General features: G+C 43.6%; 1 protein-coding gene across 1 annotated transcript in view; it reads left to right on the top strand.

The window, feature by feature from the left end:
* Positions 1–13,613, top strand: part of EIF4EBP1 (eukaryotic translation initiation factor 4E binding protein 1) — a 30,028-nt gene extending 16,415 nt beyond the window's left edge. Inside the window, exons 2-3 of the mRNA XM_027865250.1 lie at positions 9,286–9,465; positions 13,142–13,613. Coding sequence (XP_027721051.1) covers positions 9,286–9,465; positions 13,142–13,173 — 212 coding nt within the window. The 3' untranslated portion in view covers positions 13,174–13,613. The remainder of the gene's footprint in view (positions 1–9,285; positions 9,466–13,141) is intronic.
* The last annotated feature ends 1,195 nt before the right edge of the window (positions 13,614–14,808 follow it).

The following is a 14,808-nucleotide window of genomic DNA, read 5'->3' as shown; positions in this document are numbered from 1 at the left end:
CCACTCATAGTTGAGGATTTCCCCTTGTCATCTTCAGATGCTTTTTCAAATTCTTTGCTTTCACCTAAGTCCCCTCTTCTGCTTAGTTAAGGAATATTTCATGTTCCCCAATAACCTGGAGGATAAGAGGGTTTTCTTCAAGGCCTTTCCCCTTTCTCTTTTACTTTACTTCTGTGTTTAAATTAATAACTTTCATTTTTATGCCATAAGCATTTCCAAATATATCCCCTCTCCCATCTCAACTAGAATGCCTTGTTGCATCAAAGTTGTTTTTTGTTTGTTTTCTTAAGAAAAGAAAAAGTTCCAACCAACTTATCAACTGTGTAGTGCCCTTTAAATATAGGTAATAATTATGTAGCCTTTGCAGGAAGAAAACCATCAAAGCATTTCTACACTGGCAATCATCCTGACTTCATCCTGCTCCCCATACTTTTTGAAGCAAGATTCAGTGGTTCTCTCACTATCTTTATGCCTAAGAAAAATGGGTTTGGCAGACCCAGCCCATCAAGAAGCATTTATGACATGCCTGCCGTGTGCTAGGCTACGGGGATTTTCTTTTTTCAATCAGACTCTGATTCACTGTAAGGACCTCCTTAGGAGGCACTTTATCTACCTGTGCTGATCAGCCACTTCTCTGCAGCCTGCTTACAGGGTTACCTGTTAAGGGTGTGATGACTTGGCCAGTAACACACCCAACTTCAATGACTTGCCCAGGGTCACACAGCTAGTAAGGATCTGAGGCTGGATTTGAACTCAAGTCTTCCTGAATCCAGGCCTGGCACTCTATCCACTAGCTGCCCCAATAATCCGGACTGCTGCTAATGACAGTATCTGAGAGGAGGTAATAGAATGGAGGGGGTGGATACAAGGTATTGCAGGTATGCAATTAACAGCGCTTGGCTTTTGACTTGGCTTGAGATAAGAGACAAAGCTGCAAAGTTTACCAGGGTTTTGAACATGGTTAGCACGGTGTAGATGCTTAGAGATTGACAGGCAAATGTTAGTGCCACTGACAAATGATAAAGTAGGAGAGAAAAACAGATTTTGGTGGAAAAAGGGAAAGATTGATTTTTAGTGTGATGAATTTGAAGTGTTGGTGGGACATCCAAGTGTAGGCAGTTGGTATGGGGCTATGGGGCTATGGGGCTCTGAAGAGAGAAGAGTCAGTGCCAAAGACAGAGATTTAAGAATCCTTTCAATAGAAGTGGTCATTAAAAAAGTAGGAATGAGAAATAGACTTAGTAGTGGTATCGCTGGGTCAAAGGGTATAGGTAGTTTAATAATTCTCCGGGCATAATTCCAGATTGCTCTGCAAAATGGTTGGATCATTTCACAATTCCACCAACAATGAATCAGTGTCATATATTTGTTAATGGTAGCCATCTTGGGGAGGGAGGAAAGAAATGTACATGATTTTGTTGTATTTTTTAAAGGAATAGCAAGTTGTGCATAGTAGATTTGCAGTTTCATGTACAATCATCTTTTTTATTGTACTGTTATAGAAATGCTTATTTTATTCCATAAATTAAAAATATATTTTTTGTTAAAAAGAGAGTGGGCAGGGGCAGCTAGGTGGCACAGTGGATAGAGCTTGGGTCTTGGAGTCAGGAGGACGTGAGTTCAAATATGGCGTCAGACACTTGACACTTAATAGCTGTGTGACCCTGGGCAAGTCACTTAACCTCAATTGCTTCACCAAAAAGCAAAAATAAAAAGAGAGAGAGAGTGGGAATGAATATAATTGCCAAATCAGAGAGGAAAGAGAGAGGAAAAGATGTAGACCTGAACCTAAAGTGTTGTCAAGGTTTGCAAAACCACACATATATATTAGGTATTGTCTACATATGCATTTGATCCCTGGATAACAACCTGTGAAGGAAATGCTGTCTAGCCCCATTTTACAGAGAATGAAATTGAGGCTTAAGTAATTTGCCCAAAGTCAAATGTCTCGTAACTGGCAGAACTGGTTTTCTAACCCGATGTTTCTAACTCCAAATCTAGTTTTTGTTTGCTTTTTTCTGCTGCATCAAAATAGTCTCTTATCTTTAGCTCCTCCTTCCACTACACAGTAGTAAACACACAGTGAGTGCTCAATAAATGTAGACTTGATAACATTGGGAAGACATCAGCCAACTCTATCTGTCCTTTACCCAGAGCTGAGCCCTGCTAGGTAGGTTTAGATGTCCAACCCCTCCACTTTGGAGATGTTCAGACATAATGAAAGTTGAAACACCCAGATTTTGGTTGTCCCCAAAGGGAAAAGAATCATAGATGTAGAGCTGTGGAAAGGACATTAGGAGAGCCCTAATCTAACCCCACCTCATTTTATAGAGGAAAGAATTGGAACATTTTACTTCTATTACCAAACTGCCTTCTCTAGGTTCACATCTCAACCGCACCACCACCCACCCTTTTTTTTTTAATTTCCTTGAAAGCTAAAAAACTTGGTCTGAGTCCTAGTTCCAGTCTCTTAGCATAGAAAATTAAGCTATTTTTTTTTAAAAAAAAGGCTTCCCAGCTCCACAAGTGGTGTTTCAACATTGCCAGTGAAATCAACAAACTGATCCCTTGTTCTGTGTGCAGGAAGGACACAGAACACCTCTTGCTCACGTTTATACGTGTGTCCCGGGCTGGTAACCGTTGACTGGAACATGTCAAAAGTTCATGGCTTGAACTTTGTTGGGAGTGTCTGGTTTGAGTGAGAGCTCGCTGCTCGTGACTTTGAGCCCACAAATGTGAACCTCTGCTGACCTCGTTCTGAAATGTTCTCTCACTCCCTGGAATGGGAGCCACAGTTCTAGGAATTCCTCCCTTGTACTCCTTCCAAGGCGTCACTTGGCCTTGCTCCAGTGGAATTGTATTTTGGGAGGGGAGGATAGTGGAGTGGAACCCGAGGGAAGCAGGGAAGTTCTGCCCTTGTAGAGGCAAGCATTCACTGGCAATATTAATACTCCTGCACCAGAGGCAAAAGCACCATACTAGGCACTTGGGAGGGATGTAACAGAATTAGAAGGCAGAGCCCCTGCCACTGTTTGGTGAGATCAAAGTCATGCATGCCTCGTTTTTGGAGATAGAAACTAAGGCCAAAAGAGGGAAAGTAAAATTGCTAAGAGTCCCCCAGTGTGGGGGCTGGGAGGAAGGGAGTGTGGTTCGACCCTCGAGGACTGCTCCCATAGAATAAAGCAGGTCTATTTGAGGTGGACCGAGATGAGGCTTTGCGTGTTGTGCCTGGCCTGAAGCTACAGAAGCAAATCAGTTCTTATTCTGAGCTGGCTGCTTTTGTAAATTCCACTCCAAAACGAACCACATAATCAGAGGCTAAGAGACCAAGCTGGGGGCATTCTGTCACCATGGAAGCCAAGCAGTTTTATTGTAACAAAGGATTTTCTTGGCTTCCTTCTTCCCATCTGTAAGCATTGAGTCTGTATTGACTCCAAGTTTATTATGCAGACTCCCTGAGACTCCTCAGACCTCTCAGCTGGTACTGATCAGTCCAGTGCAATAGGATTAGTGTATCAGACAAGGGCAAATAAAAGTGCTAAGTGAGGTCTGAGATGGGCAGCGATGGAGAAGGATTAGGAAATGCTCCCTGGAGGATGTAACAGCTTAGGTGGCTTTTAAAGGCTGGATAGGAATTTCGAGATTTGAAGGTGGAAAGAGAGGACTTTCAGACACAGGAAGCATCCTGAGCCAAGGCACAGGGAGGGGAGGGGAAGGGGTGTGGGCACATGTCCTTCATTTCTGCCTTTCCCAAAGTTAGGAGGATTGGGACACAGGAATCACGGATGTTTCCAGTGTCCTATATCAGAGGTGTCAAACCCCTGGTCTTAAGTTGGGAAGTGTTTGACAAAACAAATAAAGATATAATGTAACATAAATAATGTTAACTTGCGGTTTTCTAAGTCAGTATGCAACCAGCAGGGCACATTTCTTTTTTGAGTTTTTCACAGTTGCCCTGTGTGACAGAACAAGTTCTCTGAGATGTAATCAGCTCTCTTTTTTGAACCTTTTGATATCAATTAATCCCTTCTTTGCTCAATCTGAAGTTGAAAAAATGTCATAAAATCTTGAATTGGATAAATATCAGACTAGTCCCACTAGTAGCCAATCAGGAATTCCTAAAGCACCCCCTAAAAAGTAGTCAACGGTGCTTCTTGCAGATCTCTCATGATGGGGAACTCACTACTGCTTCAGGTTAGCCTGTTTGATTTTTAGATAATGTTAATTGTTTGAAAGTGAGCTATCGGGAAAAAGATCAGTAGTTTCATTTGGCTGAATTTTGTGCCTGAAAGTGATAAGCAACTTGAGGACAAGGATTGTTCGGTTTTTGTCGTTGTATCCCCAAGCCATACCTAGTACCTGGCACTATGGCAGGTACTTGAGAAATGGTTGTTGCATCAAATTAAAAAGTAGATTGGAGCCAGAATGTGGAGGGGGCTACTTAGTGTAGTAAGGATTTTGTCATTTTATTCTAGAAACAGTAGGGAAGATGCACGAGCTGGGATGTCATGGAAGAACTTGTGGCATAGAAAGATTCCTTTCGAGGCCCTGTGGAGGACAGATTAGAGACAGGAGAAACTGGACACAGAAAGACCCATTAAAAGTCCAGTCTCCACAGCATGCATACTTTGGATTTTAAAATTATTACTGGCATTTCCTCCCAGCAAGTTGAGTTTTGGGGTCAGGAAGACTATGAATCTTTTCCTCTTAGTGAAACTATTGGGTCTCACCAATCAGAACTGGTCTCAAGCCAGGAAAGTTCTAAGCCAAAGAAGACAATTCATTTCATATGTACACATATGTTTTAGAGGCAGAGTTAAGTGACTTGCCCAGGGTCACATAGCTAGTAAGTGTCTGTGGCCAGATTTGATGAGTCTTCCTGATTTCAGACTCCACGCTTTATCCACTGTACTACCTAGCTGCCCTTAGAAAAATATACAATCATCAATTAACAGGAGGGAGCCAGGTGACTTTGGACACGCATCCTTTATCACCAGAGTTCAGATTCATCATGTGCAAAATGGAGATGAGATGGTCTCTAAAGCCTCTTCTGCCTCTGCTCTTCTTTATTCATAGACTCATCGATTTAAAGCTGGGAGGGACCCTAGATGATATCTAATCCAACCCCCTCATTGTAAGGATGAAGGATCTGAGGCTCAGAAGTGAATTTTCTGTTCCAGTTCACACAAATACCAGGGCTGGACTTTAAACTCCCAGCCTCTGACTCCAGATTATGTGCTCATCTTGCTATGTCACATTTCTATGTCCTAAGGCCCATTTTAGCTTCAGCGAAATGTCCTCCAGATCCTAGCCAGCACTGGAGAATTAAAAGCACCTCCTGCTTTAAACTCACCCCATGTGGCCCTGCCTCCCCTTTCACCACCACCCCCTTCCTTCCCTCCTTCATCCTGCTTTTACTTTGCCCTATGAAGGAAATGCTTACTCCAAGGTAGCTTTGTGCCCATCTCCCTCCCTTCGTATCCTCTGCCATGGTCAGTTGACTTTTAAGATGTTTAATAAATCTCACTTTCTCCCTTGCTGGTTTATCCTGAAATTGGATTTCTGTGATACCACCTCTCCTGGCATTTTATGGTATGAATTTAGTCTTGTCAAATGAGGTTCTTTCACATTTTTAAAGTACAGGCTTTGCTTTAGGGCAAAGGGTTAGGAACTGGGCTCCTCCCCCTTCCACTTGGTGCCTTGACTTTGGGCTCAGATTACTTAGCTTCTTGGCTTCAGTTTCTTCATCTGTAAAATGAGGGAGTTGAACTAGGGCAAGGGTGGGGAATCTGCAGCCTCGAGGCCACATGTAGCCTTCTAGGTCCTTGGATGCAGCCTTTTGACTGAGTCCAAGTTTTACAGAACAAATCCTTTTATTAAGGGGGTTTGTTCTGTGAAGTTCAGATTCGGTCAGAGGGCCACACTTGAGGACCTAGAGGGCCATATGTGGCCTCCAGGCTGCAGGTTCCCCACCCCTGAACTAGGGAGTTTAGACCTCTACCCTTCCTGGGGTTTAAATCTATAATCCAATGAAAAAAGTATGTGTTCTTTTTACATCAGCTAAATATTTATGATCCTATGAAATTCTATGGTGCTATGAGAAAAGTATTTGTTCTTTTCACATCAAGTAAATAAAGATTTATGATCCTATGGAAAAAAAGTGTATGAATTTTTTTTTTTTAACATCAGACAAATAAATAAATAAATAAATATTTATAACGATCGGTGGCCAGGACCAAGAGGGCGCTCCCAGAGGTTAGCTGAACCTGCATTCTTTTTTTCAAGAATGTAGACTACAAGTTTTCTTACTTTCTGTTGGAGGCCAGGCAGCTGTCCACTTTGTAAAGAACAGGTGAACTAAATTTGTGCCTCTCATTTAAAGGATAGTTGGCAGACGAATTCACTCCAGCAAATCTTGGAAAAGGGAGTGCATGCTACTCTAGAAAGTAAAGTACAGCTGAGAGGAAGTGTTGAGTTATATGAGAAAAGCTCCCTCGAATTAAAGTATTTTGGAACCTACTAGACTATCAGAGCTCAGAGTTTCCTTAGGTTGTGAAATGTCAGAGCAGGAAGAGACTTTAGAATACAGAATGTCAGAGCTAGATCTTACAGTTATCTATCCCTAGACAGAGTGACTTTCCTAAGATCACACAGCTAGTTAGTGGCAGAGCTGAGGAGAGATCACAGGTCTCCAGCTTTCTAGTCCCATATTCTTCCACTAGACCATTTCATCTCTCCTAGAAACACCAAAATTCTAATAGAAACATTTTGAATTCTAATCTGGATTCTCCCACTGACTCCCGTGTGAGGATGAGAAAGTCTCCTAACTTAACCTTTACTTAAGCATCTCTGTCTCAGGTGGAGAGGTCAGTTCAGACTTCTAAACAGAGCAAACGTTAAAATAAGTAGTATTGGGGGGCAGCTAGGTGGCGAAGTGGATAGAGCACGGACCCTGAAGTCAGGAGGACCAGAGTTCAAATCCAGCCTTAGACCAAACACTTAACACTTAGTAGCTGTGTGACCCTGGGCAAGTCACTTAACCCCGATTGCCTAAAACAGAAAAAATAAAATGAGTAGTGTTTGTCTTTGTTTAGGGGCCCCACCTAGTACCTTTCCCTCCTTTCAGTACCCCTGCCTCACCCCCCCCCCCAGGTACCTAGGACCTTCATGCTGCCTTCAGTGAGCCTTTGAAAAAGCAGTTTGCCAAATTTACTCAAACGAGGGTCTTAGTAATTTTGTGTACCTGTTCTGGCTGGTATTTGTGGTATAAAGGAAGACTTCACAGAGAAGACAGTGCTTAGCCCAAATGGATGATTCTCTGGTGGTAGGATTTCAAGCTGAAGGCAGGGGAACACCTTCCTACTCTATTATATTCTTCAATTAATAAGCATTTATTTTCTATCTTCCTCACCTATCTAACCCTCAATTTCAAAGAAAAATAAAACTCTTATAATAAATAATAAATAACAAACAAATTTCCATAGAGAGGTACCTCCCCAGTGCCTCTGCAGTAACATAGTATAAGAGACCACCTACTAAGAGGACAGATCTGTCATTTGGGGTAGATGATCAGTTTTTTCTGGTCAGTCTGTCAGTGGGGGTTTGTTAGAGATGCCTCTTGTGCCCCACCCTTTGTGGAACTCAAAGAATCATCAGACACTTCTTTGCCTTCAGTGAACTGGTGTTCTAGGTGAAGATATGAGACCCACACGTGAAACTGGCTCAGACAACACAAAATAGGACATTATGGGTGCTAAACTGCTTTGTCTCTGGGCTGGTAAAGTTCAGCTACATGGACTGGAATGGTCAGAGGAGGTTTCATTGAGAAGGTAGGGACTGATCTGAGTCTTGGCGATCAAGTGCCTTCATTTTAGAAAGGAAGAAACCGAGACCCAGATATGAAGTGACTTACCTAAGGGCATACATCAAGTGAGTGGCAGAGTCAGGATTTTAACCCAGGTCTTCTGAATCTAGGTCTTCTCCTGCTCTTTACTGTGTTACGTTTTCTCAGTCTGAAATTGCAGAACAAAGGCAGGGGTAGATATGGATGTTCAAGGGACAGAGTCCTATCTGAGTAGTACAGAGAAGTATTCTACTTCAAAAGGCTATAGTCACGGTCTTTAAATACCTAAAGGGTCGGTCATGTGAAATGGGAGTTAGGCTGAGATTATACTTGGGAGCAGAAGGAATCCTGACCAAGGCAAGGTTCAGGGCAGCAGATTTCAGATAAGTATAAGAAGAATGCCCGAACAAATTTAGGCCAAAATGCGATATGCTGCCCCAAGATACCATGGGTTCCCCATCGCTTGGAGGTGTAGACTGAACTACAGCTTGCTGGGAATGTCATGAAAGGGACAGGTGGAAGCCCTACTAGGGGCTCCCTTCCACCTCTGTGAGATTTCATGATCTAAGTGCAGTTGGTTATTAATTAACAACCTCCAACCCTGAGTTGGAAGAGTGTGAAGATAAGATGTTGGGGAATGTTCGGGAAGAAGGGGCCATAGACCAAAGCCAAATGATGTAGATGCCAACTTGTTAGGCTAGTGCCCAGCTACACAGATTTGGGGCCAAAAGGGGCCTCATAGGTGCCAACTCACACAAAACCTGGACGTTAGCCCCCCTCGTTATTAGGACTCTATCTTGAAATTAATTGATACTATTTTTCAGATTACTCGTGTCCAAGTAAGTTAGAGAGACTGTTAGGATGGATGTAGGGGAAAATGGTGAATTTGAGTCAGTATCTGATCTCAGACAGAAGCCCTGTCACCAAGTACGTGTGAATTTGGGAAAGTCATTTAGCGTCTCAGCCACAGTTTTCTAAAAAATGGGGCGATCCATACTAGGGGTTTCCTATGAGCCCTTCCCAGCTCCAAATTTATGTTCCTATGCTGTATCCTGCCAGTAGAATGTATGCTTTTTGAGGACAGGCTTTTGTTTTTAAACTTGTAATGTCCAGTACTTCACATAGTGCTGTATACTTAATATGCACTTAATAACAGATGTTTGTTCAATTGGATCGAATCTTGTCTAACAAATTCATTTTACTGATGAAGAAACTAAGTGCCTGAGAGTCACTTGTCCAAGCTCAGTAATTAGCAGAGTCAGGATTTGAACACAGACCCCCGACTCTAAATCTATTGTTCTACTGGAAACTGAGTTTCAGCACTGGGTTCTCCCTGATCCTGTGATTTTTCACTCTCAGCCCTGCTGTTGCCACCTAAACCTTTGGTTGGAATCAGAGAGTTCATCTAGACATTTGACCCAACCATACTTGTGCTCTTACAGGTACCAGGATCATCTATGACCGAAAATTTTTGATGGAATGTCGTAATTCTCCTGTGGCCAAAACACCTCCCCGGGATCTGCCCACCATTCCTGGGGTCACCAGCCCTCCTGGTGATGAACCTGCTACTGAAATGAACCCGAACCACCTACCCAACAGCCATGAGGACAAGCCAGGAAGCCGTAAGTAGAGAAGAGACAGCCAGGGAATTACAGGATATCAGAGCTATAAGGGCCCCTAGAGTTCATCTACTCCACCAAGCTGAGGACCAGATGAAAAAGTGGCTTGCACAGAGTCACACAGCATGAACCAGAACCATAGATGTCCAAGTATAGGGCTGACCACCTCCAGGGCATAACCTTCAAGTAAGGTGCTTTCCAAGATTGGGGTTGGAAGAAATTAGCAAATTAGCCTTTTCTCCATTTCCCACACCCTTCATGCCCACCATAATATCCCCATCCCTGCAAGGATAAGTGTCTGAGGGTGGGTCTACCCCAAGAGATGTAAGAGAAAAGTCACAGTAGCTTCCCGTTTCTTCCTTTGCATAAAAAGATGGGAAACTCTAGAAGCCTGGAAGTAGGTGTAATAATTGTAAGTCCAGGGTATCAGGAAGTTCTGCAGGGCAGCCATTTTAAAAAAGAAGTGGATAAAAATGGGCCCCTCTGTGTCACTGTCATGACTCAGTTCAGTGTTGGGTAATAAATGACACCCTTCAGTATTGCTGTTATTTATTTTGAACTTGGTAAGCTTCCTCAGGGTCTGGCACCCCAAAAGACATAATGTGCCTGCCTTTGAGGAGACAGTGTGCTGATAGGCTAAGATGTGCATCTGGTAGAGGGAAGAAGGAAGTAAACAAGCATTTAATAAGCGCCTTCAGTATGCCAGATGCATTACAAATGTTATTTCATTTGACCCTCACAACAACCCTGGGAGGCAGGTGTTATCCCCATTTTATAGTTGAGGAAACTGGGTCAGAGGTTAAGTGACTTATCCAGGGTCACATAGTGTCTGAGACTGTATTTGAACTTGGGTCTTCCTTTCAGGCCTAGTGTGCTCGATATTCGCTGAGGCCACCCAGCAGCCTTTTAGAATTCATGCATTAAAGAGTTAGGCAGGAGGCAGCATGGTAGAAATTGCTGGACTTGGGACCAGAAAAAATGTCGTTTCCAACACTGCAGGCCAGTGATCCCAGACAAATAGCTTCACCTCTGTGGGCCTCAGTTTCCTCCTGTGTAGAAAAAAGGGGCTGGACTCATTAACTGCTAAGGTCTCTTCCAGCTCTGAATCTGTGATCCTGTGAGTCTAAGACCAAAGGAAGCATAGATTTAATGCTGGAAAGTAGGTTAGAGATCATTCTACAGATGTGAAAACAGGCACAGAGTGGTATCACCCAAGTAAGGGGCAGAAGCAGGATTTTAACCCATGTCCTCCTCTCTAAATGAGACCTTCCGCCATCTCACTGCTTCCCAGTCTCTCTGACTTTCTTTTCAGTGTCTGGGAGGGGCTAGGTAGCCTCCAATCATTCTTGAGTCTATTTCTCTACTGTTCTCTCTATATTTCCATCATCATTCCCATTAGCATGGTGGAAACATGTTGGCAGTTTGTTCCTATAGGTTTTGTTTTCAATAGTTTCCTCCTCTGGTTCTGCCTCTCTGGTCATCAGACAGGCCTCACCACCGAGCTGTTTTCTCTTGCTATCTTTTCATTTTTACATGCTCCCAAGGTATCCCTCCCTTCCCCCCTTCCCAGAGGGTAACAGAGGGCAGCAGGAGTTGAGTTTGGGTGGTCTTGTTCTTATTGCACACAAGAAGCCAGGTTGTTGGAAAATTCTTAAGCGCTTTACTTAGGAGGATTGTCATTTCTAGGAGTGGGGCTGGAAAGAAGATAAAACCCATCCATTTCTCTTTTTCTCTTGCCTAGCCTTATCACTCTCAGATTCCTCTCCCTCCCCTAGCCCTGTCTACTACTGTCAGTGAACCCCAGGGCCTAGAAGGGAAGCAGCTTGTGCTTTGGCAGGGGAAGTGGGTGAGGTGGGAACTTGTCTAGTTCATGCTGCTGCGTGCTGACAGTAGCTGAAAGGTTGTCTCTGCCCCAATGGCTTGGACTTGAGACTCAGGAAGCTGCAGGGCAGCAGGATACCCAAAGTGCCACATTGCAGGCAAGAGAACCAGTTCTGGAAGGGTGACAGAGATTAAAGTTGGTGTCTTGGGATCTGAGAACAGTGAGAAGAGAAAGAGATTAATGATAATGATATTTATATACCACCGTAAGGTTTTTAAAGGGTCGTGTTATGTCATTGGATTTTCAAAACTATAAAAGTAGATTCTTCCTCACTCCAAGTCTAGCACTCCATCTACTGTGCTGCCTTAATGTATTGGGGGGTGAGGGTGGCTGGCAGGGATGGTAGGAGGGAAGGACAGGACCCCTGTTTGTCTTCTTCCTGGAAGGACACACACCTAGAATAGGGTCAATAACCTTGTTTCTTGTCTTGATCCCAACTTCTTTTTATTTTATTGATTTCATTTGTTTTTATATCATTTTCATTTCTGAATATGTCCGTCTTCCACCTCTCTATCTAGATCATCCTTTGTTTAAAAAAAAACAGTTTTAAGTCAAATCAGTTGATAAACATTTATTAGGCACCTACTATATCCTGGACACTATAATAAGTGCTGAGGATCCAAATAAAGGCAAAAGACTGTCTAGTCCCTAAGGAGCTCATAATCTAACAGGGGAGAGAACTGTTTTGTACAAACAAGATAAATACAGAATAAATTGGAGATAATCAATAGAGGGAAGGCACTAGCATTGAAGGGGTGTAGGGAGGGCTTCTTGAAGGGGAGAGTTCTAGGTGAGCCTTGAAAGAAGCCAGAGAAGCCAGGAGGGAGAGCATTCCAGACATGGAGACCGATAGTGACAACGCCAGGAGTGAGGACATGGAGTACTGGGTGCCAGGAATAGCACGGAGGCAGGTGTTTACGGATTGAAGAGTAAACGAGTGGATGAGGGTAAGGAAAAGTAGGGGGAGGGGCCAGGTTCTAAAAAGGGGAAAAAAAAACAGGTCAGCAAAACCAGTCTAATGGTATATGCAATATTTCATCCTGAGAGGCCCCTAAGCACTGCGATGTGAACAAGGTGCATCTTTTCATCTCCTTTTAGAACTTCGTAGCTGAGGAAATTGTCCATAACCTAGATAAGAACAGGTGATTCCAACCCCCCCCCCCCCCCCCAATTCTGCTTTATCATGAACTTCCTAGAAAAATGAGAAGAGGGTAGATGTTTGCTTAGGGTATACTTGGGAGTGACCAAATTATCCAAATCTACCCCCCAAATCAGAGAACCTAATGGGGTAGTAAAATTACCAGATATGGAATCGGAAGACCTGAGTTTGAATCCCGGTTCTGACATTTAATAGCTCTCTGACCTTGGGCAAGTTGCTTACTCTTAGTTTCTGTTCCTTTTTCTGTGAACTGAAAAGCTGGACGGGGTGATTTTTAGTGTCTCTTAACTCTAAATGCTGAGGCCCTTTTGTAATCCAGAGTCCAAGTAGGATGTGACTTTGGAAGCCTAGACTTGCTGCATTTTCTTTGGGGTTAAAGGAAGGAACAACAGTAGCTAAGCAATCTCTGGAAACTGTGCCTCATGGCTCGACTTGAGGGAAATTTTCCCTTCTTCCTCCACTCCCTAATGAGCTTGGATGAGGAGGGGAGAGGAATGTCCAGATGAGCCAACAGAAAAATGAAAAAAAAAAAAAAAAAGTGACCTCTACTTAAATAACCTATAACCAACTCCCAAGATACCAATTCTATCTACTGACTGTCTTTAGGGTTCATCAGTCTTTATCTTTTCTCTCCCCAGATGAGGAATCACAGTTTGAGATGGACATTTAAAGGGCCGGCCACCAGAATTGAGCAGTGGCCCCCAAGACCCACGGATCCCGTTCAGGGAAGGAGACACACCGGTCAAGCCTTATAGGAGTTTTTTCCAGAGCAGATGCCAGGGATGGGGCTAGCTATCCCACTCCCTCCTCCCCCAGTGGGGCAGCTCTCCCCTCCCCAGAGCCAACACCAGCAGATCCTTCCAGCAATGCCAGGAGCTGCCCTTGCCAGGGGAATTTTGACCCCCTGCTGCAGAGGGACAAAGTCAGGGGCAGGAGGAGCCCTTGTGAACTTGCCTAGTTCTTCAGGTCTCGTCCTGAATGGATGTGTCCACCCCTATCAAGTTTGTGCCCTGTGGCCCACACAAGGTCACAGGAATGTCCCCTCTAGAGAGGAAATAAAAGCTGGTCGGCCAATTCCAGACCTTGGGCCGAGAGCGGAGGCCTGTCTGAGCATCTCTTCTTGTCTTTGGCCGCCTTCAACCATCCCATGAGTCCCACTTTCCTTTTGCTCAACCCCATAAGTAGGACTTAGGGAGGGGCAAACTGGGCTTTGACATCAAGGCAGTCGCCCTTACTCGAGATGGGCTTGGTTTAATCAAACCAATTAAATATTTTATTGAATACCTACTATGTAGCAGGCCTTATGAGAAATATAAGGTACCAGCTGGGAATCAGGGCTGGTACACAACCAGCTAAGGTAACAATGCATAAGATGACATGAGATGTTGTAAAGTGGTACATGTTTACTTGCATGATAAGAGAGATCACTAGGCAGGAGGTAGTATTTAAGCTAGGCCTTGAAGAGAAGGCTAGTGTTTTAGCAAATAGTATGGAAGAGAGGGCATTGTCAACATGGATTCAAAGGTAGCAAAGGCCAAGCTGTTTGAGGAATGGTGAAAAAACCAGTCAGACAAATCAGAGTATTTCATTTCAACATAACGCCTGCCCACAACAGGTTCTACTCTAATGTAGATAATGGCATGTACACGAATAAATGGTATATTGGGTAGAATGTAACAAAGGAGAGATCTAGGGAAAGTGTTCTAAGAAAACTTAGAGCTCGCTTTCAAATGAGGGAGGAATTAGAGAAAGCTGAACTGGTCCTTGAAAAGGAATGGTTGTGTTCCAGAAAAATCTAGGAACAGCAATTTGGGATCAAAACAGTGATCAATGCACAGCTAGGAATACAGTGTCCTTAAGGAACTTCCATTCTTCTTCAGAGACATGACCACAAAAATAAAATACAAGATTTAGTCAAAAGGAGAGATCAAAGTGCCCAAGATCTGTTTGAGGAGGGAGAGATTATTAATGGCGATGGGGGAAAGCTTTCCTAAAAGTATGTGGGAGTTGAGCCTTGAAAGAACTGCAGGATGCAGGTCAGTAAGACAGGTAGGAAAGGATGGCATCCTGGACTGGTAGGAGGGAATCCCTGGGTGGCCATCACACCTCTGATACGAGCTGTGCGACTATGAACAAGTGACTTGATCTCTCTCCCTTGGTTTCCTAACTTGTAAAATGAGAATGGTACCTGATCTAGTTGTCATGAGGCTCATATGAAATAATGATGTACTTGGAAAACCTTAATGTGCTTTATAGAAATCTTATTAGGAAGCAGTCCAGGAAATAGTAGGCATGAGAACCCAAG

The sequence above is a fragment of the Vombatus ursinus genome, unplaced genomic scaffold (assembly GCF_900497805.2).
Source record: "Vombatus ursinus unplaced genomic scaffold, bare-nosed wombat genome assembly UNPS02014778.1, whole genome shotgun sequence".
Classification (NCBI taxonomy): Eukaryota; Metazoa; Chordata; class Mammalia; order Diprotodontia; family Vombatidae; genus Vombatus; species Vombatus ursinus.
The sequence above is the reverse complement of the archived record's forward strand: the minus strand, read 5'-3'. Positions and strand labels throughout refer to the sequence as shown.